Below are 24,913 nucleotides of genomic sequence, written 5' to 3'. Positions count from 1 at the left end.
GATTTCTTAGTAAGAAAATTAAGGTACATCTGGAGAATGACTGAAAAGAGCTGTGATAAACAGTAAATTTGCTTCACATTATTTCATAAAAATAACGAAGGAAAATACTGCGCCACCACACTCAATAAATGAGCTGCTGACACTGCAATTGGACAAATTGTGTAAAGAGAGTGGTAAGGATTTAAGTGCAGCGCTAAGTAACTAGTGACGTGTAATAATACAAACATATGAGTGACAGTGCACAATTAAACATCCACAAATGGAATTGCCTGTAAAGCAAGACTAGTATGCAAACATATATATATAAACATATTGAGAACCATAATGTTCATTAAACTGCGTCAAAAGACACTTGGATGAGTCCAAAGTAAAAAAAAAAATGTTTTTAAACGCTGCAAGATAAGTAAATATTCAGACTTCCGGCCAAAGACGACCAACAGAGGTAAGTGCTCGGTTCAGCAGAGAAACAAATTCACCATCAAATGTGCTACCGCCATCTGTGAAGGTAATAGCATGTGGGTTGTACAGTAGTGCAGATTCGGCAATCAAACTTCCCGGGACAAGCAATGTATTAAATAAAGTATTGCACTTACATCAGCGTGGTACGTCCCAGCACGTTTCTTCTACCAAGACATCATCTGGAGTGTGATGTCTAGGTAGACGAAACGCATCAAAACGTACCGTGCTTGCTCCACAACCCTGTGTTCTTCTCCTTGTCACATTATACAAAAGGCCTGTTTTTATCTACAATGATGTAAGTGCAATACTTTATTACATTTGTAGTCAAGGATTGTATGCTATGTGGTGATCTTTTTTTTCCTGTATGACTCCTTCCTGTTGATTGGTGGAGCCAATGTGTCTCTATATGCTGAGCTTGGAACATTATACTTTCTTGATGCTGGTCCCGGAAAGTTTGATTGCCGAATCTGCGCTGCTGTACAACCCACATTCTGGTTCCTGTGATGCTAAAGACCCCACCAGTTTTGCTTGTTCGGCTCTCTGCTGCTGGCAGGTAGGCCACACCATTTGGTAAGAGTATCCTATTACCTTCACCGATGGCAGTAGCACATTTGATGGTGAACAAACTTTTTGTTTCTCTGCTGAATCGAGAACATACCTCTGTTGGTCATCTTTGGCTGGAAGTCTGAATATTTACTTATCTTGCACCATTTGAAAAAAAAAATGTTTTTCACTTTGGACTCATCCAAGTGTCTTTTGACACAGTTTAATGGACATTATGGTTCTCAATATGTTTATATATATATATATATATATATATATATATATATATATATATATATATATATATATATATATATATATATATGTTGTCTCACTATTTTACATACTAGTCTTGCTTTACAGGCAATTCCATTCATGAATGTTTAGATGTGCACTGTCAATCATATGTTTGTATTATTACACATGTCACTAGTTACTTAGCGCTGCACTTAAATCCTTACCACTCTTTGCTAAAACAGGCTGAGTAAAAGATCACAGTCAGATTGTACTTGGTGTGTTCAGTTTTAAAATCTCTCCTGGTTTATTTATAACAGCTGTTGTGATGTTTTGTGTGTAGTTGTTCCCATGCCCTGAGACAGTTGTTAACAGTGCAATACTTCATTACTATTAGTGCCGGTTCACACAGGGTGGCACAACTTGCCGCGCGACTTGGCAAGGCGATCTGCACACGACTTCAGAGGCGACTTGCAAAATTATTTCTGTATTGAAGTCAATGGAAGTCACCCTGAAGTCATCCCAAAGTCGTACAGGAACCTTTTTCTAAGTCGGAGCGACTTGAGTGCTTCTTATTAGAATGGTTCCATTGTACATAATGGAGCGCGACTTGTCAGGCGGCTAAGTCGCCCCTGTGTGAACGGGGTCTTAGAAACCAGCGGATTCCCTTCCAGCATTTCAATGTGGCCGCTATGTATTAGTGGGCATGGTATGGTACTGGCAAAAGCCCTGCTACAATCCTCCTCATTGCCTTTGGTATTGTAGTAAATCTGGTCAGTTGGGGGATTAATTTCAGTCTTAATCTTTAGTTTGGTTTGTTTGGCCCTCTGCAATCTCTGGTGAACAGAAATGGGACTCTATGCCCTTTTTAAAGAGAGGATCGTTTGGACTAATTTTGGTCTACAAAAATTGAACTGGAGGCCTTATCCTGTATTCTGCAAGACATTTTTTCTGGCTTTAATGTTGAGGCCCATGACCTCCTTTTTTTTCTTAAAGTGAATGTAAACCCAAATTATTATTATTATATTTTTTATGTCACAATGTAGAGTATACGATTTCCTATCATCTGTGCCCAGTCTTGCCACACAGAGTTAATCCAGCTCTGAGCAATCCTCTTTTATTGTTCAGTGAAAATTAACAGACTTCCAGATAAAAACCTGTCTAAATAAAACGTCCTTTCCTCTCTCCTTGCTTTGAGTGACAGGTTATTTACATATCTAGCTTGGACATGTTTATCATATGTTATGTTATAAACAGGAAAAATTGCGCTTATCAACAAATGGTGGTCAATAGCAATCAATTAGCATATCGCTTAGACACAAATAATAGGGAGGCAGCAGTTCTTGTGCGGATGCACCAGAAAACATAGGGAAAGAAAAAGGGGGGTTTAGAACTGCGCCATAGCACCCGGACTCAGTGTGATTTAAAGTCCATATAAAATGTTAATCCTCAATAGGGACTATGATAATGAGTAGAAAAGTCTATATTCCATCAACTTGGGCATGGATCTGCTATACGTGAGATATTCCAGTCACCAGCGTGAATCCACAGCACACTTCTTTCAGTGAGAGCCCACCACCACTAATGTCAAGCAGCTTAACAGATGGATAATGATAGACAACAGTCGACTGTAACCCAGCCGCGGCCTTTGGGGGGAGATCCCACTCCCTGGATCAGAAAAACAGCCCTTGGCTCCCGCAGGCGTGACAGAAACACCACCGCACGATCATATATAAAGAATGGCAGACATAGTGTAATTCCGCAAGGATGTTTATTTAAAAAATATTGATAGAAACTTACTCACATGGTTAAAAGAGTAAATGAGCGCTTAAAATTTTGTTGCCGGCCGGCAAACACACAGAGCGGAGCCCTTCCTCCTAACGTGATGACGTCACCGCACGTCCTCCCAGCCTTGCGGAATTACACTATGTCTGCCATTCTTTATATATGATCGTGCGGTGGTGTTTCTGTGTTATCTGTTTTTTAGGTTCCACGAGGTGGATATTCAGACCTCATTTGATTCCAGCTTCGAGAGGTCCTTCAGGTGGCTCTTAAAGCTGCAGACAGTCCTAATTTACTGCTGTTTTTTTCTTGGGACGGCTAATCTTTTTTGCTATTTTGTACTACTTTTCTACAAAACTGAGGCATGATGATTGTGGGGTTATCCAGTGCCAACCAACTTTTTTTGTTGCCAGTGTCCATTTCTCCAGTAGGTTATAGTATAACCCTTATAATTTAAGAATTTGTGTGTCCCTCAATAGACTAAAAGGATTATAGGTCGAGTATGAAAAATAATTTTTCCATCAAACGACACATATGGTCATTTGTAACAAGAAATGCTGGAATTTGCTGCATTGTTATCTTTTTTCAGACTTAGTCTTGCTAAAACACCAAAGCATATACCTAATACATATCATATATCATATACCATATACTTAAACCAGTTATGTTATAAATGAATACAAAAACTGTCCATATATGCACATCAATGGTAAACAAATTATATGTTGGATTGAGATGAAAAATAGTGGGGGACATTTATCAAGTAAATTAGCAATACATTTAATCACAAATCAGGCTATGTTTCCTTCAGCAAAGTCTTCAGCAGCCAAAGGAGGAATTTATGACTTTCAATAAATCTGTCTCCCAATGCATCTCATAGCTCCTCTTTAGACTGTTTAGCAGTTGATTTGCCATGTGACAGGATTGATAAATGTCACTCAGTATTTTATACTACCATAGTTCTTCATCAGAATTAGCTAGCACAATGTTATGGAGTAGATAAACAAGGCTAGGCAACTTTGTACACATGCACCGTATATGTTCAACTACAAAGAAATACTACAAAATACAACGCATGCAACAAAATGCTCTCTAGCACTACAGCCTCTTGCATATAAGTTTATACAAGAAAAACACTTTTTTTTGGTCAAGCATCCAATCATAATCTTTCTTTATTTCCATAGCAGTTTAGGATAAAGAAAAGGAAGAAGCTGGTTGGTCATCATTTATAACAAGAAATTTAAAGGGCTAATTCAACTTTAGAGACATTTGCACAAAAAAAAAAACCTATGCATTACAGCTTCCTCAGTACATTAACATGCAGTCCTCTGTTTTGTGAAATAATGCTTCTTTTTCAAGTTCCTTCTATTGGGATCCCCTCTCTGTCCTTCCTAGATACCAGGATGTACCGACTGTAGGATGCATGTCTATGCGCAGTCCACTCTCTCTCACAGCAGCTAAGCTCAGCATTCTTCGAGAGTGAAAGGGGGAAGAGTATGTATGCATGAGTTCTTGTTCATGACATGCTGGGGCCACGTATCGAATAATCGGTACATCTTGCCACCTATGTAGGACAGAGGGCAGAGCCCAATGGAAAACACAGCTTGAAAAAGTAAGCATTATTTTACAAAACTGAGGACAGTATTCATTTACATAGCAAACTGTAATGTATATGAATTTTTTTTTTTGCGTCATTAAAGGTGAACTAACCATTTAAACCCTTTAATACACAAGGCCCTTTAGTTTCTTCATGTTTTTCTAAAAGTAGGAAGAGGGTATAATTAAGATGAATACTTGCCAGAGCACCAGAGCTTAATAAAATCATGAAGATGATAAAGGTTTCAAACCAGTTATGCTCCACTATTAGAAAACAGGTTTTCCGAAGGGTCCACCATGACTTTCCAATCCCCTCTTCTACGCTAACTTGAAGACACTTGTAACGTGCCACACAACCTGTATAGAATACAAATTGCTAGTCTTACCCAAGGAAAAATTCACACATATAAGGAAGCACAAGTACAAGCTTTAAATGAAAAAACATACATTTTTGTTTCCAATCTCTCTCTGATGTATATATTTCTATATATGTCCCTGTGAGGCTTTGCACTATGGGTTGCTATACGTAGAAACATATGGACATTAAAGTATTTATACATACGGTACTTAACAAGCAGTAATACAACTTTTAAACAAGCTATCACTGACCTCTATATCTGCTTGTACTGTAAAGTAATTCATTCTCAAAGATTCCTAAAAATTATCAGGACTCTATAGTGGGTTTCAGTTGATTTCTAACAGCTTAGAAACAACTGCTTTGTGCTTACATTAGAGATTGGCAGGCTGATATTATCTGCTCTCGATTGAATATAGGCTTTTGAGCTTTTTTGAGCTCTAATTTTTTTCTGGAAACTCCCCTCCATGTTAGCCAATGTGTCCATGCACACTATGGCTTTTTTAGGGGTTCACAGGCATATGCTTTTACAGGCAGAAAAAAACCCCCACCAAACTCACCTTTTTAAAAGGAGCTTTCGAGCAGAAAAAGTACGCCTAAGTGCCCAAAAACGTGTGGAAAAGCGTAAAAAAGCCCCAAAAAATCAAAAAAAAGCTAGGAAATGCACAAAAAAAAAGAGGAAAAATTATCTGATGGGATGGGAGGGTTTGTGAAAAAAATGCTCATGGTCAAAAAAAGGCTCAAAAGGAGTTTAATAAAAATGCTCAAAATAGCACAAAAAAAGCACAAGCTTCTTCAAGCGTTTAGGCAGACAAATAAGAGCTCAAATGCCTGTAGAAGCAGCTTTTTGTTTTGCAGTGTGCATGAGCCCTTATAGAAATATACCCTGTCTGTATGTCCAAAGATGATTAGTATATATCATCTTCGGATGGGCAAAAAAAAAACCTGTCAGGGGTTAATGCCCACCCTTAAGCTATCTAAAATTAAAAACATGTCCTAGCCAGCACTAGGACCCAATTATGTGTGCATAAACTGTTAAGGAACATTCTGACCAAGAGAAGAGTAACATATGTATGATTTATCACTGTGCTGCTAATGTGCCTTTACTGTCCAATCACAGGCTGGTAGCAGGAAGGTGACCAGTCTGTTTTGCTTAACTGCAGTGGTAAACTATTCAGGCCACTTTATGTTGTCTGGTAGGGCTGTTTATATCTCCGGACTAAATAGATATAGATAGAAATCCATTACATTTTAGCTTTAAGAGGTTTCTTGACTAACTTTAGGGTGGATTTTTGCTTAGCTAAGCCAAAGTTAGCCATGGATGTAAAGAACTGTGTTGAATTTGTTAGATTTTAAATGTATTGATATTATGTGATAAATGTTTCTGAATCATTGGTTTAAACATGGTAGCTTTTAAGGACAAGGTCAGTTATAGGACGACACTACATCTGTCGTAGACCACATCTATTCTTGAAAGTCCTACGTCAAGGTGGGTGGAGATGTTACTTAAAAATACATAAGTGGGTGTTAACGTTCATCACAACCTTCCATGGAGCTAATCTATATATGAATTATGCTAAGGTTGGCTTTTAAACCTGTATAAGTATCCATGTGGTGAGTGTAGTGAGGTAGGAAGCCTTAGGGTCACGACCCTACAGAGAAGATGGGGGTTGGAACCCAAACTTCTAGAAGGGACTCTATCCAGCAGAAAAGATGTACCATCTATTTCCTCCTTCTGTAACTTTTTGAGATGCCACCCTGCCATGATGTTTTACCAAGCTGTAACAATGTAAGCATTAACTGTTAGTCCTTATCTGTGGAAGAATAAACATTGTATAATGAAGGGAACCTATGTCTGAATATTTTGGAAACAACGCCTGGAGAAGGAGAGTTTTGACACATCGCATGACACGTGTTAGAGGAAAATATGTCCTCTGTTCTATATCTCTCATCCCCCTTTCCCCCAGCATTTAAAAGAATTTGAACATCTACTTATCTTCAAATGAGACTTGGGAGGGACATACTGAAATAATTGTCTAAGCCAGGGGTCTCCAAACTGTGGCCCGAGGGCCAGATGTGGCCCTTTACTAGCCTTTATGCGGCCCTTGGGGCACAATTCCTTCCACTGATATGAGGCACTATTCCTCCCTCTGACACCAACAATAGGGCACTATATCTTCCAAGGATACCAATGATGGCATACTACTACTACTAATAGAGGGAATACTCCTCCTATTGACCACCAACCCTGAGGCCATATTTATTCTCACTGATGTTGGGCCTGTGACATTTTCTGCCCTGCTGGCCACAATCCGGCCCTCCTAAAGTCTAAAGGACAATAAAGTGGCCCTTTGTTTGAAAAGTTTGGAGACCCCTGGTCTAAGCAAACATTTGCCTATAGTTTGTAATTAAAAAAAAGTAATAGATCGCTACATATTCAAATGCTTATTACTCATAAAATGATAAAAACCCTATAAAACAGTAACACCGACATGGGCTTTCAATACAGGGGCACCTTGTATCTTCAGAATATAAAATCAGTAGTTGATTCATCAGGTGGCAAAAAAACCCTTACGAAGTGTGGTCTAATTTTCTCCCACAGGTATAAACATTCCTTCCTATCCCCAAAAGCAAGTGAATAACTAACTGAATCAACATTTTACATGATTACTTTTTCTGAATGTTATTAGTTGCTAATATACTGTTATTAATATTGATATATAGGGGAAAACATGTATGACCTTGCTCGTTGGCAAGTATCAATAACAGTTCACAAATGTGGGCATGTTTTTTCACAGTCGGGGGTTCTGATTTTACTGATTTTCTATCAAAGTTTTGTTTTCACCAGTTTAGGTATAACTAGTGCTAGCTGGCATTTTTTGAGAGTTTGTGAGTCATTACATTACATGAAAAAATAATCTGTTATTACATTTTTATTTCTTTATATGTTAAACTGACACATAGGGCCAGATTCACATATCTGCTGATACGCCGTCGTATCCCTGTTTCTATCTATGCAGCTGATTCATAGAATCAGTTACGCATAGATATCCCTAAGATCCGACATGTGTAATTGTTTTACACTGTCGGATCTTAGGACCGATTACCGCGGCCGCCGCTGGGGGGAGTTCTCGTCGTAAACCAGCGTCGGGTATGCAAATTAGCACTTAGAGATCCACAAAGCTTTTTCCCTTCGTTAAGTCGCCGTAAGTGTTAGTTTGCCGTCGCAAAGATAGGGTACCTTTTACAAAGTGTAAAGTTAGTACACCATGTAAAAGTGTACCCGTCTTTCCCGCGTCGCTGTCAAATTTTTTTTTTTATTTTTTTTTTTCCCGACGCAACTTTTTTTTACCCGTCGCGATTCACAAAACCTCGGTGCATCGTAACTTCGCGCAAAGCACGTCGGAAAAATAGCGTCGGGAGCATGCGCAGTACGTCCGGCGCGGGAGCGCGCCTAATTTAAATGGGACTTGCCCCATTTGAATTGGCCCGCCTTTCGCCGGACTGATTTAGGATACACCGCTGCAAATTCCCAGGTAAGTGCTTTGTGGATCGGGCACTAACTTGTGTAATTTGCGGCGGTGTAACTTAAATCAGAAAAGTTACGTTGCGCCCGCAGGCTGTGAATCTGGCCCATAATGCTTTGAATTATTTAAGGACAGAAGATAGAAAAAAATCTAGGAATGAGGCAACATGAATTTTTTTAAATTAAGGGGCACCCTTGCTGTTAAGGCGGTATTAAACCCAAAAGCAAACACTTATTATATTGCAACTTATCACTTCTTAGATGTGGTGGCTGCATCTTTTATTTTTACCTGGTGATAAGTCTGTTTTTCAACATAACAAGCTGGAGGGTTGAGACAAACCATTTAAAGTGGTTGTAAACCCTTACATATACCAACTGAAGTGACTAGCCTCTGGTGATGCACAGAGTTTAAACAAATAATCCTATATAAGTTGTACCTGTTTATCTGTGGCCCTCTCTGTTCTACAGCCTTGTAAAACACACAGATCAAAGGATTTTTAATAGCAGTAGAAAGCAGGGTGGGGATCTGATGTCACGCACACTGGACAGAGCTCCAGTGAAAGTAAGTAATGAAAGGGACACAATGCCATAGGGAAATATACACAGCTGAGGCTGTTGTTATGGATTAGAGTCTTAAAGAGGTCACTGATGGGTTTTACTTCCTCTTTATTCCCCTGCAAAGTAAAAGCATAATGGGCAAGTATGCCTTGTATACTAGCCCATTATGTTGCACTTAACTGCAAACGAAGCCTGCGCTGTCCCCGAGGTCCCTGCTGGTGGCTGCATCTATCTTCACACCTCTTCCTTCCGGGGCCATGAACTCCGGCTCTGTGGCATGCACGTAGGAGCCAACGGTCATGGAACTAGCTCTATAGAAACAGCACCCTATAGATCATGCCCTTTCTACAGTGCCGATAACGTCGGTGCAAGCGTATATGGTAAATATCTCCTAAACCGTGAAGGTTTAGGAGATATTTCCAGTACCTACAGGTAAGCCTTATTATATACTTATCTGTAGGTAAAAGTGGGGTGTAAGGCCCTGTACACACGACCGAACATGTCTGCTGAAACTGGTCCGCGGACCAGTTTCAGCAGACATGTTCGGTCGTGTGTACGGCCGATCGGACAGGTTTCCAGCGGACATTTGTCAAGCCGACCGTTTTCCGGCGGACAAATGTTTCTTAGCATGCTAAGAAACATGTCCGCTGGAAGCCTGTCCGTCGGACATGTTCGGTCGTCTGTACAGACTCACCGGACATGTCCGATCGGCCGCCATCACTCGCATGCGTCGAAGTGATTCGACGCATTCGTGGAAGCTTTGAACTTCCAGGGCCGCCCACGTCGCCGCGTCTTTGTCGCGGCGATGGCGCGGCCACGTCCCCGCGTATTGTTTACGCGCGGATTTCTGTCTGATGGTGTGTACAACCATCAGACAGAAATATCCGGGCGGACATGTCCGCTGAAAACGGTCCGCCGGACCGTTTTCAGCGGACAGTCCGTCCGTGTGTACGAGGCCTACGGGTTTACAACCACTTTAAGGTGATAGTAGGGTCAACCTAAAAAAAAGGGTTCCCCTCTGCAGGTTAAAGCCTCAGGCATGGCACACAGCTCTGAAGGAACGGCACGGGTATGCCATTCCTTCAGAGCTAGCAGAGAGAGCGAGAGGGAGAAGAGCAGAGAGAAATGACACTCGGTTCTTTGGATTCAGATGTGCTTTATACATTTTTCATGTTAGAGGTTTACAACCACTTTAACACTGATAGGGTTGCTTACAATGGTCAGCTTTTCCTTACTTTTGGAAAACCTTTATCCCAAAAGGAAAACAAGCTGATTGCTGTAACTGCTTATAAAGGGTTACCTGGAGTTGGGCTTTAGTTTATTAGTAGAGATAATATAGAAGAACTCCAAACAGGGGAAAAGTTCTTCCCCGAACCACAAACTCTATTGAGGTCTATGGTAGCCAAACATGAGAAATCAAAAGTGCCCATTTTGAAAGCTTATAAGCAAGCAATTGGCCATAAAAGGGGTATTGGGGTCCGGGTACTGCCCTAGGGGACATGTATCAATGCAAAACTGTTTTAAAAGAAGCAGTGATTTTAATGATGCTTAAAGTACAACAATAAAAAATGAAAAATTTCTTTAAATATACTTCCTAGTCTGCTGTATAGTGGTGCATCTGTAGCATGTAGAGAACATGCTGCAGCAAAAATTAATGAGTCAAATCACAATTAAATTGACTCATGGCTGCAATTGCTGGCACCCGGCTATTTAAAAAAAAAAAATAAAGAAAAAAATGGGGTGGGGTCCCCCCCAGTCCATACCACATGAGTTTGAAGGGGAACCCACACCAAAGTGTAAAAAAAATGGCATAGGGTCCCCCCAAAATCCATACCAGATCCTTATGCGAGTACGCAGCCTGGCAAGTCAGGAAAGGAGGGGGGCGACAATGAGCGAGCATCCCCCTGAACCATACCAGACATGCCCTCAACATGGGGGGGTGCTTTGGGGTAAGGGTCTCTTCATCACAACCCTGGGCAGTGGTTTGGGGGTCTGCGGGCAGGGGGCTTATTGGAAACTGGAAAGCCCCCTTGTTAAAGATCCCACCCCCCCTCCATGTGAATGAGTATGGGGTACACATTACCCCTACCCATTCACCAAAATAAATAAAAACAGTACACAGGTTTGACAAATCCACATCCACAGTGTCCACCGATGAAGATCCATCGTCAATCATGATGCCCACTTCCACCACCAGACCCGGAAAAAAAACTTCTGCCCGCGACGAAGGCTAACCGCTGAATGCCTGCTCTGCCATTTGACAGTTCTTAAATATATAAGGGGCGCTGCCACCTGGTGGCCCCTAGGTCATGTCACTGACCCAGCATGCATTGATCGGTGACGTCACATGGGGCAGCGTCACCAGGTTACGTCGCCAGATGGCGCCACCTTTACCTATTTAGGAACTGTTAAACGGCGGAGCAGGCATTACCGGTTAGCCTTCATCGTGAATGGAGCTTTTTCTTTCTCTTTTTCGGGTCAGGCACTGGCGGTAGTCATGATTGATGATGGATCTACATCAGGGGACATTGTTTTTTTATTTATTTTTAATAAAGGAATTGTCAAAAACTGCCTCCTGTCTTTATTTATTTTTGACACTTTTTTGGTAAATGGGTAGGGGTACCATACTTATTCACATAGGGGGGGGCGGGATCTGAGGCCCCCTTGTTAAAGGGAGCTTCCAGATTCTGATAAATTCCCTGCCTGCAGACCCCCAGAACCATATCCCAGGGTTATCAGGAAGAGGCCCTTGTCCCCGTCAAGATGGAGAGGGCATTTGGCCTGATATGGTTTAGGAGGGGGGGCGCTCTCGTCCCCCCTCTTTCCTGGCCTGTCAGGCTGCATGCTTATATAAGGGTCTGGTGTGGATTTTTGGAGGGACCCCACGCCGCTTTTTGTTTAATTTTGGTGTGGGGTTCCCCTTAAAATCCATACCAGACCCAAAGGGGCCCACGCTGTTCTTTTCTTTTTTTTGCATTGCCGTCAATGGCTTGCAGCCGTGATAATCAGTTGAAATCTCAGTTTTGCTGCAGCAGGTTCTATACATGGTATAGATGTGTCACTTTGCAGGCAGACTAAGGGGACCCCCCAGGCATAATATTTAAATTAATTTTTCATTTTTATTGTTTCACTTTAAGCATCATTAAAATCACTGCTCCTTTAAAAACAATGGGCTAGATTCAGGTAGGGGGACGTAAATTTGTGCGGGCGTAGCGTATGTTATTTACGATACGCCGCCGCAATTTAGAGAGGCAAGTGCAGTATTCACAAAGTACTTGCTCCGTAAGTTGCGGCGGCGTAGCGTAAATCTGTCGGCGTAAGCGCGCCGAAATCAAATGTGGAACAGGGGGGCGTGTTATATGTTAATGTCTGGTAACCCGACGTGATTAACGTTTTAAACGAACGGCGCATGCGCCGTCCGTGGACGTATCCCAGTGCGCATGCGTCGGATAGAATGCCTAAGATACGTCGAACACTGCCTACTACGTGAACGTAACTTACGCACAGCCCTATACACTCGTTCCGACGTCCATACTTTGCATGGGCTGTGCCACCTAGAGACCAGCTTTATCTTTACGCCGGCGTACGTCTTCCGTAAATGGCGTAACTAATTGCGACGGGCGTACGTACGTTCGAGAATCGGAGTATCTAGCTCATTTGAATATTCGACGCAGAAAACGGAAGCGCCATCTAGCGGCCAGCCTAAATTTGCACCCTAAGATACGACGGCGTAGGAGACTTACGCCGCTCGTATCTTAGCCTAATTTAAGCGTATCTGGTTTCCAGAATACTCTTAAATTTACGACGGCGTAGATTCAGTTACAACGGCGTATTATACTACTGATACGCCGGGGTAACTCTACGTGAATCTAGCCCAATATTTTTTGCATTGATACATGTACCCCAGGGCAGTACCCAGGTCCCCATACCCTTTTTATGGCCAATAAGTTGCATATAAGCCTTTAAAATGGGGACTTTGTTCATGTTTGTGTCCCAAAAACGTTTATAGAGTTTGCGGCTCGGGTCTGAACTCTTTCTCTGTTCGGGAGTTCTAGAGCAAACTGAACTGGGCGTTGTTCGGCCCATCAATACTGGCCAGATCACCAGGTGAAAACAGAGTGAAACAAACTAAAAAAATAAACGAATGCAGCCACAACATCTAATGATTTGTTAGCTGCAAAATATTACATTTTTGGCTCTGGGTTTCATACCGCTTTATACAGTAAGTCTAGGATTAACTGTGTCTGGTGAGGGGAACAATACTAATGCACAGAATTACAATAGGAGCATAGCACTGAAAAAATAGCATTTCTTTGGTCATGTAATGACTATCAATCGCCATTTCAATAACATCATTATCTGTATGTTTTAAAGCAAAAGCATACCATCTGTAAAACAATTATCTGGATCCAGGTATTCTTCTGGCTGTTCTACTGGAACTTCCTCTGCTTCTGGTTTTATATCAATGGTACTTCCTTCTGAAGAACTTGTGTAATCCAGTTTCTGTGAAACAGTAAGATGAGATAAAATCACCAGCAATATTTAATAAAATACTCACACACTAATTTCTCGTTTCACTTTCATTACGTTTTTTATTTGCTTTTTTTCATAGTACAGATTATGACACAAAAATGTATCTGGATAAAAGAAATACACTATTAATTTCCAAAACAAAAGTCATCAATAGCACAAGAATCTCTTGCCGCCCGAGTGTACAGACACTTTGGAAGGCAAGAACGCGGTGATGTCATCGCGTACGACGAGCATGCGCTCGACACATTCGATGCCGTCGCCACCATCTTGCTGCAACCTACCTATGCCTAGGAAGCTACCGCACATGCGTCAAAGTCATTTTGAGCATGCGCGGGTTTCCACGGCGACAGGTAAGTATACACACTCTCGGGTTTCTCGGCAGGAAAACTGCAGAGAATCTCACGACGAGAAAATAGAGAACATGTTCTCTATTTTTCTCGTCTAGATTCTGGGCAGTTTTCTTGTCGAGAAACCTGAAAGCCTCGAACACATGCTCGGTGTACTCGGCAAGAAAGCTCTGCCAGCAGTTTTCTTGCTGGTTCTTGCCGAGTAAACCAAGCGTGTGTTCGAGGCTTTACCAGATTTTTTGACCCAAGAAAAGAATACAGATCCAATAAAGCTTTTTTATCCACCATATATCTGCATATTTTTTAGTAACTCTCCTTCATTCAATCTCATATGTGTCCCGAAAAAAATAAAAAATGTATATAGCGTAATACCTTCTGGTTATCAGAATAATTCTCTAATAATTGTGCAATCTTCAGTCTCCCTTATGGCTATATTTTTACCCAAAGAATTCACCTACCCAAAATGAAAAATACACCCAGACAATTTCCGACAAGATTTGTGCGACCGTGTGCATGCAACACAAGTTTGAGCCAACATTCCGTCAGAAAAAATCCAAGTTTTTCTTGACGGAATTTCCGATCGTGTGTACGCGGGAAAAGGAGCCCCGAGCTCATGCCACTTCCTAAGACCAATGTAAAGGGAATGCACTCTCATGCTGTATCTGCCTGAATATAACATTTAAAAAAAAACTTTATGAGAAACAGATTTTAAATAAAAAAACTCACATCTTTACTGCCTTCTTCATCTGATGCACTGCTAATATCCTCTGTGTTAAGATTCTCAAAATCCGACTCTCCTAATGCGATGGGCACTTTGACAGTGAGGTTTGGGTTGTTGATGAACGACATATGATCTTCATCGATCATATACTTTTCAACACTGCTACCAATGCCACTAGTAGTGCCATTTCCATTCTTCTGATATTCCATATCTCGAGTGATATCAACCCCTGCATGATTTACCAAGCAGCTCTTCTTTTCATACATGTCATCTAAAGGTTTCTCATCACCAGCCTTCTTCTTAAAGTGTGTTTGTATGAAGTTGTGGACATGTAGTTTAATCCATGCAATGCCTTTTTTAATCCGAATGACAGCTATTTGGAGGTTGTTCATCTCTCCATCATCATCAGTGGCTGCCAGATTGTCAGAACTGAAAGAGCTCAGTAACAAAGCAAGGAACAAATTCAACACCTACAAAAAAAAGGAAACACAATACATTTGATAGTGTTGCATGTGCATTAAGGGCCAGATTCTCAAAAAAGCGACTATCTATAAGCGGGCGTAGCGTATCTCAGATACACTACGCTGCCGTAACTTTGTGAGGCAGGCCCCGTATTCTCAAAGAACTTGCGGCCAAAGTTACGGCGGCGTAGTGTAACTGTGCCGGCGTAAGCCCGCGTAATTCAAAGTAGGCTAGTGTGGGTGTGTTTTATGTTAATGTATCGTGACCCGACGAATTTTCAAATTAAATTACACCCGCTCAATGCCTAGTCGACGTGAACGTAACTTACGTCCAGCCCCATTCACAGACGACTTACGCAAATGACGTAAAACACGACGCTGTTCGTACGTTTCTGACGTCCATACCCAACATGACTTACCCCTGCTTTATGAGGGGTAACTTTACGCCGGCGTATGTCTTACGTAAACGACGTATCTTGCTACGCCGGGCGCACGTATGTTCGTGAATTGGCGTATCTAGTTAATTAGCAGATTCGACGCGGAAATCTACGGAAGCGCCACCTAGCGGCCAGCGTAAATATGCAACTAAGATATGACGGTGTAAGAGACTTACGCCGCTCGTATCTTAGCCGAATTTATGCGTAACTGATTCTAAGAATCAGCCGCATAGATACGACGGCTCTCATTCGGACTTACGACGGCGTACATGGCGCTACGCCGTCGTAAGTCCTTTGAGAATCTGGGCCTAAATGTTTAACTATACGTGGGTGATAACGTTTTCAATATTATGATTAATAATTTATAATACCATCATTTATTAATAAAAAATTAACAACTACAAGAAAATTGACAATCAAACAGTTTTCACAGTCAATAATGAGCTGTAATTAACAGTGTGAGGAGGGCCAGTGTTGATGGTCTTCTGCTCTCTTCAGAACTGCTTCTCTTTTTATACAAGTCTCAGAAGCATCTACAAATGAAGTCAAACATATGTTGCATTTGCCCAGAGAAGCCCATCAACACAGGCCCTATGACTAGATAAGCCATAATTACCTCACTTATTTAATTGGCAGGCATCTGATACTCTAAAACTGCCCAAAAAAAATGCAGATGTTTTTTTTCTGTGTAATCATAGCAATGCTGACAAGATGCTTTACAGATTTTTTTGTTCAAAATTGATCATATGACTATAAGAGGCAGACCCTTCCCACATACACTATATTACCAAAAGTATTGGGACACCTGCCTTTACACACACATGAACTTCAATGACATCCCAGTCTTGGTCCATAGGGTTCTATATTGAGTTGGTCCACCCTTTGTAGCTATAACAGCTTCAACTCTTCTGGGAAGGCTGTCCACAAGGTTTAGGAGTGTGCCTATGGGAATGTCTGACCATTCTTCCAGAAGTGCATTTGTGAGGTCAGGCACCGATGTGGACCAGAAGACCTGGCTCGCAGTCTCCACTCTAATTTATCCCAAAGGTGTTCTATCAGTGTTCTAGCGCGTTGGGATCCTACGGGGTAAATGACCGCGCTATATCAAGATGCCACTCAACTGAACTTATGGACTAAGACTGGGATGCCAGTAAAGTTCATGTGCGTTATTGTCTTTGACATTGTTTTTGTTGATTTTATTCATGGTTGTGATTGAGCGCAACACTGTTTTTGTTATAATTCCATATTATATGTTGCTTAGAAATTCAGCTTGTCTATGAGAAGTCTAAAATAGTTATCTACACAATGGTTTGTTGGCCCATGAAAAGAAAAGTACATATTATAACTTACTAAGTCAAGCAGATAAAAATACTGACCACTAAGTTACCAATAACCATGACCATCATGAAGACACATAGACACATTGCTTGTCCTGCGACCTCCATGCAGTCCCACATGGTTTCAATCCATTCTCCACACAAAACACGGAAGACAATAAGGAAGGAATGGAAAAAATCGTTCATGTGCCATCTTGGTAGTACACAATCTGGATTTATTTTACAGACACAATCCTTGTAACTTTTGCCGAATAACTGCATTCCCACTACAGCAAAAATGAAGACGATAATGGCCAAGACAACGGTCAGGTTACCCAGGGCACCAACAGAGTTTCCAATGATTTTAATAAGCATGTTTAGAGTAGGCCAAGACTTGGCCAGCTTGAAGACTCTCAGCTGTTGATAAAACACAAAATATCCTATTAATAACCTGCACATAAATATGATTATTTAAAGTAGTTAGGTAGTAGTGGGTGTATGCGTATACTGTATTTGTATCATTTTTCTTATTACAACAAGAGCAAAGGTGTTTGCTAAAATATATTTATGTATTGACGCAGTTTTGAGAATGGCTATGCACCATAGCTCTGAGGACTTATGCTGACCAAACACATGACAGTCTTCAGGCAATTTACATTTTTTTGGAGAATTTTAAACCACCTTTGGGTCACAAAAAATTATCAACTAGATAGATCAACACAACCTAACATCAACAGTATATTGAAAGCAGGAATTCACAAAAAAAGTTTTTGTATAAATTGCAAATTAACTTTAGACTGACTATCTGTATACAATGAAAACTACAAAAAAAAAACATTAGTAAACAATAAGCTCTAAAGCCATTTTTCTTAGCTTTGAGATTAAAATGACTCTGTCATAAAAGAATATAGGGGCTGCCGTTGCAGGCCTTCTTTAAAAGATTCCCTTACCAAATAAGACAAAGAGATGTATTTAAAATTCAATTACTCAAAAACACAATTTAGACATCACCTTCTATCGGAATGGTTACAAAAAAATAATTAAATATGAAGGAAAACTACATTTCATTGTATGATTTTATAAAATATAGGACTAAGTTTTACATTGACATCATATTGACTTACCAATCGAAAAGACCGTAACACCGAAAGGCCTTCAACACCTTGAAGACCCATTTCCAATAAACTGAGACTCACTATAAAGCTGTCAAATATGTTCCAGCCCTCTTGAAAATAATAGTATGGATCCATTGCAACCAGCTTCAAAAACATTTCCGCTGTAAAAATTCCAGTAAAAACCTGCAAGAAAAGGGTATAGCCCATTATATTTGCAATGTGGACATAAATGATATGCATCAGATTGTACCAGTACAATTTGATGCACATATTTTTATGAATGATAATTTAAAGTGTACCTTTTATAAGCCACCCGTCCGCACTCCCAGTCTCATATCTAACTGCCCATGATCTACTGAGATCTCTGTGGCCCTACAGAGTGATGCACAACCTTCTACAGTGGGGATCGAAAGTTTGGGCAGGTAAGAATTTGTATTAGTGTGCATAACAAAGCCAAGGAAAGATGGAAAAATCTCCAAAAGGCATCAAATTACAAATTAGACATTCTTATAATATGTAAAAAAAATAGATTTTATTTCCATCATTTACACTTTCAAAATTACAGAAAACAAAAAAATGGCGTCTGCGAACATTTGGGCACCCTGCAGCGTTAATATCTTGTACTGCCCCACACAGCTTGTATCACAGCTTGTAAACGCTTTTTGTAGCCAGCCAAGAGTCTTTCAATTCTTGTTTGAGGTATCTTTGCCCATTCTTCCTTACAAAAGTCTTCCAGTTCTTTGAGATTTCTGGGCTGTCTGTCACGCACTGCTCTTTTAAGGTCTATCCATAGATTTTCAATTATGTTGAGGTCAGGAGATTGTGATGGCCATGGCAAAACCTTCAGTTTACGCCTCTTGATGTAATCCCCCGTGGATTTTGAGGTGTGTTTAGGATCATTATCCATTTGTAGAAGCCTTCCTCTCTTTAACTTCAGCTTTTTCACAGATGGCATCAAGTTACCATCTAAAATTGCTGAAATTTTATTGAATCCATTTTTCCTTCTACTCGTGAAATGTTCCCTGTGCCACTGTCTGCAATACAACTCCAAAGCATGATTGATCCACCCCCATGCTTAACAGTTGGACAGAGGTTCTATTCATTAAATTCTGTGCCCTTTCTTCTCCAAACGTACCTTTGCTCATTCCGGCCAAAAAGTTCTATTTTAACCTCATCAGTCCATAGAACTTGTTTCCAAAATGCATCAGGCTTGTCTATATGATCATTTGCAAAGTTCAAACGCTGATTTTTGTGGTGAGGACATAGAAGAGGTTTTCTTCTGATGACTCTTCCATGAAGACCATATTTGTAAAAGTATCTCTTTATAGTGAAATAGTGTACCACAACTCCAGTGTCTGCCAGATCTTTCTGGAGGGATCGTGCAGTCAAACGTGGGTTTTGAATTGCTTTTCTCACAATCCTGCGAGCTGTTCTGTCTGATATTTTTATTTTCTTGGTCTTCCAGATCTTGCTTTAACTTCCACTGTTCCTGATGACTGCCATTTCTTAATTACATTCCGAACAGAGGATATTGACATCTGAAAACGCTTTGCTATCTTCTTATAGCCTTCTCCAGCTTTGTGAGCGTCAACTATTTTCAGTTTCAGTTTTCTAGGCAACTGCTTAGAAGAACCCATGGTGCTGATTGTTGGGGCAAGGTCAGATGAGTCTGGGCATTTAAAACCTTTGAGATTAACATCACCTGGTCTTCCCAGACGATGATTGAGAACAATCCATGACACTGGCAGGTCTCAGCTTTGCAAAGGGGGCAGTGCATGCTATAAATTCTGCAGGGTGCCCAAAGTTTTGCAGACGTAATTTTTTTGTTTTATGTAATTTTGAAAGTGTAAATGATGGAAATAAAATAAGAATGTCTAATCTGTAATTTGATGACTTTTGGAGATTTTTCCATCTTTCCTTGGCTTCGTTATGCACATTAAAACACATTTTTACCTGGGGTGCCCAAACTTTCGATCCCCACTGTATCAGAAGCTTTTTAGTTGGGCTTGGGCCTAGGTGCCTCACTCTCCATACAGTAGTGAAGGGTTGCACAGCTCAGATCTCAGCTGATTAGGGACAAGTGACAATAAAACTGGGATAAGAGTGGGGGGGGGCTTACAAAAATAGGTGTAACTTTACTAAAGTAGCTGTTACACTAATAGATTGCTTGTATAGTCCCCACATCATCCTATTGTTCAGGAATGATGCATCAATTTTACCCATTGGTACTATTGAGTTAGGCATTTCAAATAAGCAAACAATTGCCACTTTTGATTTAAGGTCCATGCACACTAGGAGCAGAAAAAATACTAGATCGTCTGGCAGAAAAAACAGCATAAAAATATTCATAGTAGCTCGTATTGCACAAGAGTTTAGGAGAGTTTATGGGCATTTGCTTTTACAAATGTTTTTTTTTTCCAAAACATTCCCCACTGCCCACTTTTCATGGTACACATGAAAAATCAAACTCTCCTAAGCTATGCGTTTAGGAGCGTTTAACTTTTTTTCTGCCTGAACGCTGCTCTCAAAAATGCGATCCAGAAGGGATTTTTTTACTGCCTCTAAACATTGAGCTTATAATACGCTTCTGGACACATAAGATAACCTGGAGCTGCTTCTACAGGGAGGAGGAAAAAAACACAGCCATTGATGGGCACATTGGGCCATGAGTGTTTTCTGAACCGTCATTTGGAACTGGCAGTCCAGAAATATGCGTTCACTTTTCCATCATTTTTATACAATATGGTGGTACAAAGATGGTTTAAACACAAATGTATGAGGTTAATGAAGGATTGGAAACATATTTTGGCCAATTTTTGGGTTCAACTAAAAATCTTACCAAGTTTCCTACAAATAAAACACCTTCAAACTGCTCAGTCATTGGATAGTGCTCCATTGCCATGAACAAAGTATTCAGGACAATACAGATGGTTATGGCCAAGTCCACAAAAGGATCCATTACAATCATGTTTACTATTGTCTTGATCTGTACCCACAGAGGGCAGCATGTCCATATCAAATAAGTGTCTGCAAACTTGTACCAACAAGGTGGACACTTCCGCTGAGACTCTTCCAGTTCTACAAACAGAATGAATACAAAGAACATCACTACAGCACTGAAAGGAGATTTAATACAATGTAAATTCACATTTTAGGCATACAACTACATCTTTCAAAAGCAGAAAAACCTGCTTTATTTTTATCTGTATGTATGTAACTATTAAAGTGATACTTTTTTTTTAAAGTAAAAAACATGTTATACTTACCTGCTCTGTGAAGTGGTTTTGCACAGAGCAGCCCAGACCCTCCTCTTCTCGAGTCCCTTTTCAGTGCTCCTGGCCCCTCCCTCCTGTTGAATGCCCCCACAGCAAGCAGCTTGGGGCACCCAAGCTGAGCCGCAGCTCTGTGTGCCCATTCAGACACAGAGCAGCGGCCCGGCCCTGCCCCCTCTCTCTCCTCATTAGCTCACTGACTTTGATTGACAGCAGCAGGTGCCAATGGCACCTCACTGTTGTCTCAGCCAATGAGGAGGGAGAGTCCTAGACAGCCGAGTCTCTCGTGCAACATCGCTGGATCGAGATGGGACTCGGGTAAGTATTAGGGGGGCTTGGGCTGCTGCACAGAAAAAGGCTCTCTTATATATTTATATGCATTAAGACAAAAACATTGCTGCCTTTACAACCACTTTAATAAAACAAAAAGAGCCAACAAATGGATGTCCTGTGATTCTTACATTAGTATGTATATAAAAAGTAGGTTATTTATCCACTATCCGTCTCACCACCAAATATCTCAAATGTTATGGTAGTTGGGGACGTTTGCATCCAAGTGCTATAATTTTTCAAGCTAAAAATAAAGTTTCTCTTAACAGTATTCTGGGGTATCTGGGCTACATTTAATCATATAATAATCCAAGAAAACTTCTGGTGTTGAGAGCAAAGCAAGTCTATTACTTGTCTCCAATATTTTGATATAACCAGTCCACAGTAAATGGCCAAAGTCCGCTTCGGGTCGAGTACACTTTAAGCAGTTAGAGATTCATTGCAAAGGGAACAGTCAGGTAGGAGTAAGGAAGGTCTGGTGTAAGACATATACAGTGGAACCTTAGATTACGAGCATAATACATTCCAGGAGAATGCCTGTAATCCAAAGCACTCGCATATCAAAGCGAGTTTCCCCATAGAAGTCAATGGAAATGAAGATAATTTGTTCCGCATTGACTTCTATGGCATGCAATACCGCTTGTGGCCAGAGGCGAGGGTCGCTGCAGAGCCTCGTAAATACTCGGGGACAGCTCGGCTGATCTCGGAAACTCTCAAAAAGGCTCGGAAACATCCGGGAACGGAGTATTTCCCACAGGTTATCTAGTATTTTCGAACGGCTCCAAACCGTTCCGAGTTACACCGGTGCCCCGCACCTCTGGCCAAATGCGGTACTGCACACCCCATTAGCTTGAATTCTGCTCGTTTTGCGAGACAAAGCTAGCAAACTGAGTCAGGATTTAAAACAAAAAGTTGTTTGTCTTTCAAAACGCTCGTTAGCTGCGTTACTCGTAAACCAAGGTTCCACTGTAATTGGATTAATTTGTTATTACCTGCAAGTGAGACCCCAAGGTTTAAAACAGCAAGCTTCTTCCCAGTCCTCATCCATGAGGGAGGGAATCTGCATTTCTATCTGGACCTGACTTGTAGAGGGAATTTACTGAGCTTGGTGTGCAACAAATGGGAGTATAGGCTGGATATCAAACGTTTGGCACCCTGCAATTGCAGTATACCTATAGGAGAATAGTTTGAAATTGCACATCTGTGACTGCTGAACTTAAGGGTATAACTGGAAAAACTTCCCAACTTTAAAAAAAGTGTGAGTCAAATATGGTCAAATGAATGCATAACATCATTGTCATATACATCAGAAAGGGTGAGTAAACCCTCATAGCCAGAGCAACCCTCATGTTGTCAGAATGAGGAATCAGGTAGGCAATATTATAATTATTAAATGTGGGGAAATATGGTATTACCCTAGAGCATCAGTTCAGTAGGCATGTCTGTAAAACCAGAAAGATTTTCGATTCCCACCACATGGATCTCACCAGGGTTAAGTCTGCCTTTTTTCTTACACAAAGTCACAGGTTTTTATAGTGCAACTGTAACAACCTTGGGCATTGTGCAGGCCAGACACTTGTATCTCAACATTTAATGACAGAATAAGGACATTAGGTGCTTGCATAGCACCCTTGCTTGCCCCTCCCACGTCTCTTTCTATCAGCACTGTTAGCACAGAAATGGAGAGAAACTAAGGGAGAAGAGAAATGCTAGAATACGAGTCATGCCGTGTACACACGATCGGAAATTCCGACAACAAATGTTTGACGTGAGCTTTTGGTCGGAAATTCCGACCGTGTGTAGGCTCCATCGGACATTTGCTGTCGGAATTTCCGACAACAAAAATTTAAGAGCTGGTTCTCAAATTTTCCGACAAGAAAAGTTGTTGTCGGAAATTCCGATTGTCTGTATGCAATTCCTACGCACAAAAAAACACGCATGCTCAGAATCAAGCAGAAGAGCCGAACTGCCTATTGAAATTCATTGATCTCGGCTCATCATACATCTTGTACGTCACCGCGTTCTTGACGGTCGGAATTTCCAACAAGATTTGTGTGATGCCTCATACACACAACCATTTTTCTCAGCAGGAAAAAAACAAAAATTTTCCCAACGTGATTCCTCTCCAGCCTGACTTGCATACACACCTTCATGCTAAAAAACAGTGTGGTGATGTACATATAAAGGGGAAGTTCCTTTTTAATGGCACCACCCTTTGGGCTGCTTTTGGGCTGCATACTTGATTCTGAGCATGCACGTTTTTTTCCCCCTCGGAAAAGTATACACACAACAGTTTTTGGCGATGAGAAAAAAAACTGACGGGAAACACGACGAGAAAAAAAGAGAGCTGGTTTCAATTTTTTTGTTGAGAAAACTGCTAGGGAGCATACACATGACCGGTTTTCACGACCAATATAAAAAAATGGTAGTTTTCTCGTCGTGAAAAACGGTTGTGTGTACAAGGCATGACCGTGTGTATGCAACACAAGTTTGAGCCAACATTCCGTCGGAAAAAAATCCACAGTTTTGTTGTCAGAATTTTCGATCGTGTGTAAGCGGCATTAGTATCAGTTTCCAGTGGAGGAATTAGCCCTTCTAATTTTGGGTGACCCACAGGTGTGGACGCTGCTACAATATGTAAACTATACATTCCATTTTTTTTAATTTTTAGAATGGAGGTGCCTCATAATGTGCATAGTTATAAAGGGAGCCTTGACTGAAAAAAAAGTTGAGAAATACTGGTATGCAAATAGGTCAAGGACAACATACCATCCTAAAGAGTAAGTAAACAATTTTACAAAAAAGATGTTGACCTGTAAGCAACGCTGTATCCTGGCCTAGGCCAACAAGGCCCAGGCCAAGGGCAGCACTTTGCAGGGGGGCAGCACGGAAAGAGTCCCCGCCGGGTTGTGCTGCACTGTTAGTGTAACGCCAGTCTTATGGGGCGGACTGGGCAGAGAGGCAAATTAGTCCCATAAAGGGGGGCACTGCCTTCGGTAAGCGGGCGGCCAGCATTCCGCAACTGTGGGGGGGGGGGGGCTTTGCTTCTAATTTTGACTATCCTATCATCCTGGACCACAAACCTTCCTCACTGTGATGTATTTTCTGCTGCACCGTTGACATGGTTGACATCTTCTTAGTCCTCTCCATAAAATGATCAGAAATTTGTGCCTAAAGTAGAACTATAGGAATACTTTTTTTCTTCATTTTGGATGAGTAAGGGAGGGTTATAGCCCTGGTCAGTTTATTTTTTTACCATCACTGTCCCATTGCAGAGATTTTCCTTCACTTCCTGCCCCATAGACAAACAGGAAGTGAGAGGAAATCT

At 41.0% G+C, this 24,913-nt stretch overlaps 1 protein-coding gene across 1 annotated transcript in view; it reads right to left on the bottom strand.

Annotated features, from left to right (window-relative positions):
- Positions 1 to 24,913, bottom strand: part of SCN8A (sodium voltage-gated channel alpha subunit 8) — a 251,372-nt gene that overhangs the window by 57,272 nt on the left and 169,187 nt on the right. Inside the window, exons 14-19 of the mRNA XM_040340817.1 lie at positions 20,823 to 21,061; positions 17,993 to 18,166; positions 16,929 to 17,285; positions 14,660 to 15,124; positions 13,439 to 13,556; positions 4,817 to 4,971 (exon numbers count right to left, since the gene is read on the bottom strand). Coding sequence (XP_040196751.1) covers positions 4,817 to 4,971; positions 13,439 to 13,556; positions 14,660 to 15,124; positions 16,929 to 17,285; positions 17,993 to 18,166; positions 20,823 to 21,061 — 1,508 coding nt within the window. The remainder of the gene's footprint in view (positions 1 to 4,816; positions 4,972 to 13,438; positions 13,557 to 14,659; positions 15,125 to 16,928; positions 17,286 to 17,992; positions 18,167 to 20,822; positions 21,062 to 24,913) is intronic.

The sequence above is a fragment of the Rana temporaria genome, chromosome 2, assembly GCF_905171775.1.
Source record: "Rana temporaria chromosome 2, aRanTem1.1, whole genome shotgun sequence".
Classification (NCBI taxonomy): Eukaryota; Metazoa; Chordata; class Amphibia; order Anura; family Ranidae; genus Rana; species Rana temporaria.
The sequence above is the reverse complement of the archived record's forward strand: the minus strand, read 5'-3'. Positions and strand labels throughout refer to the sequence as shown.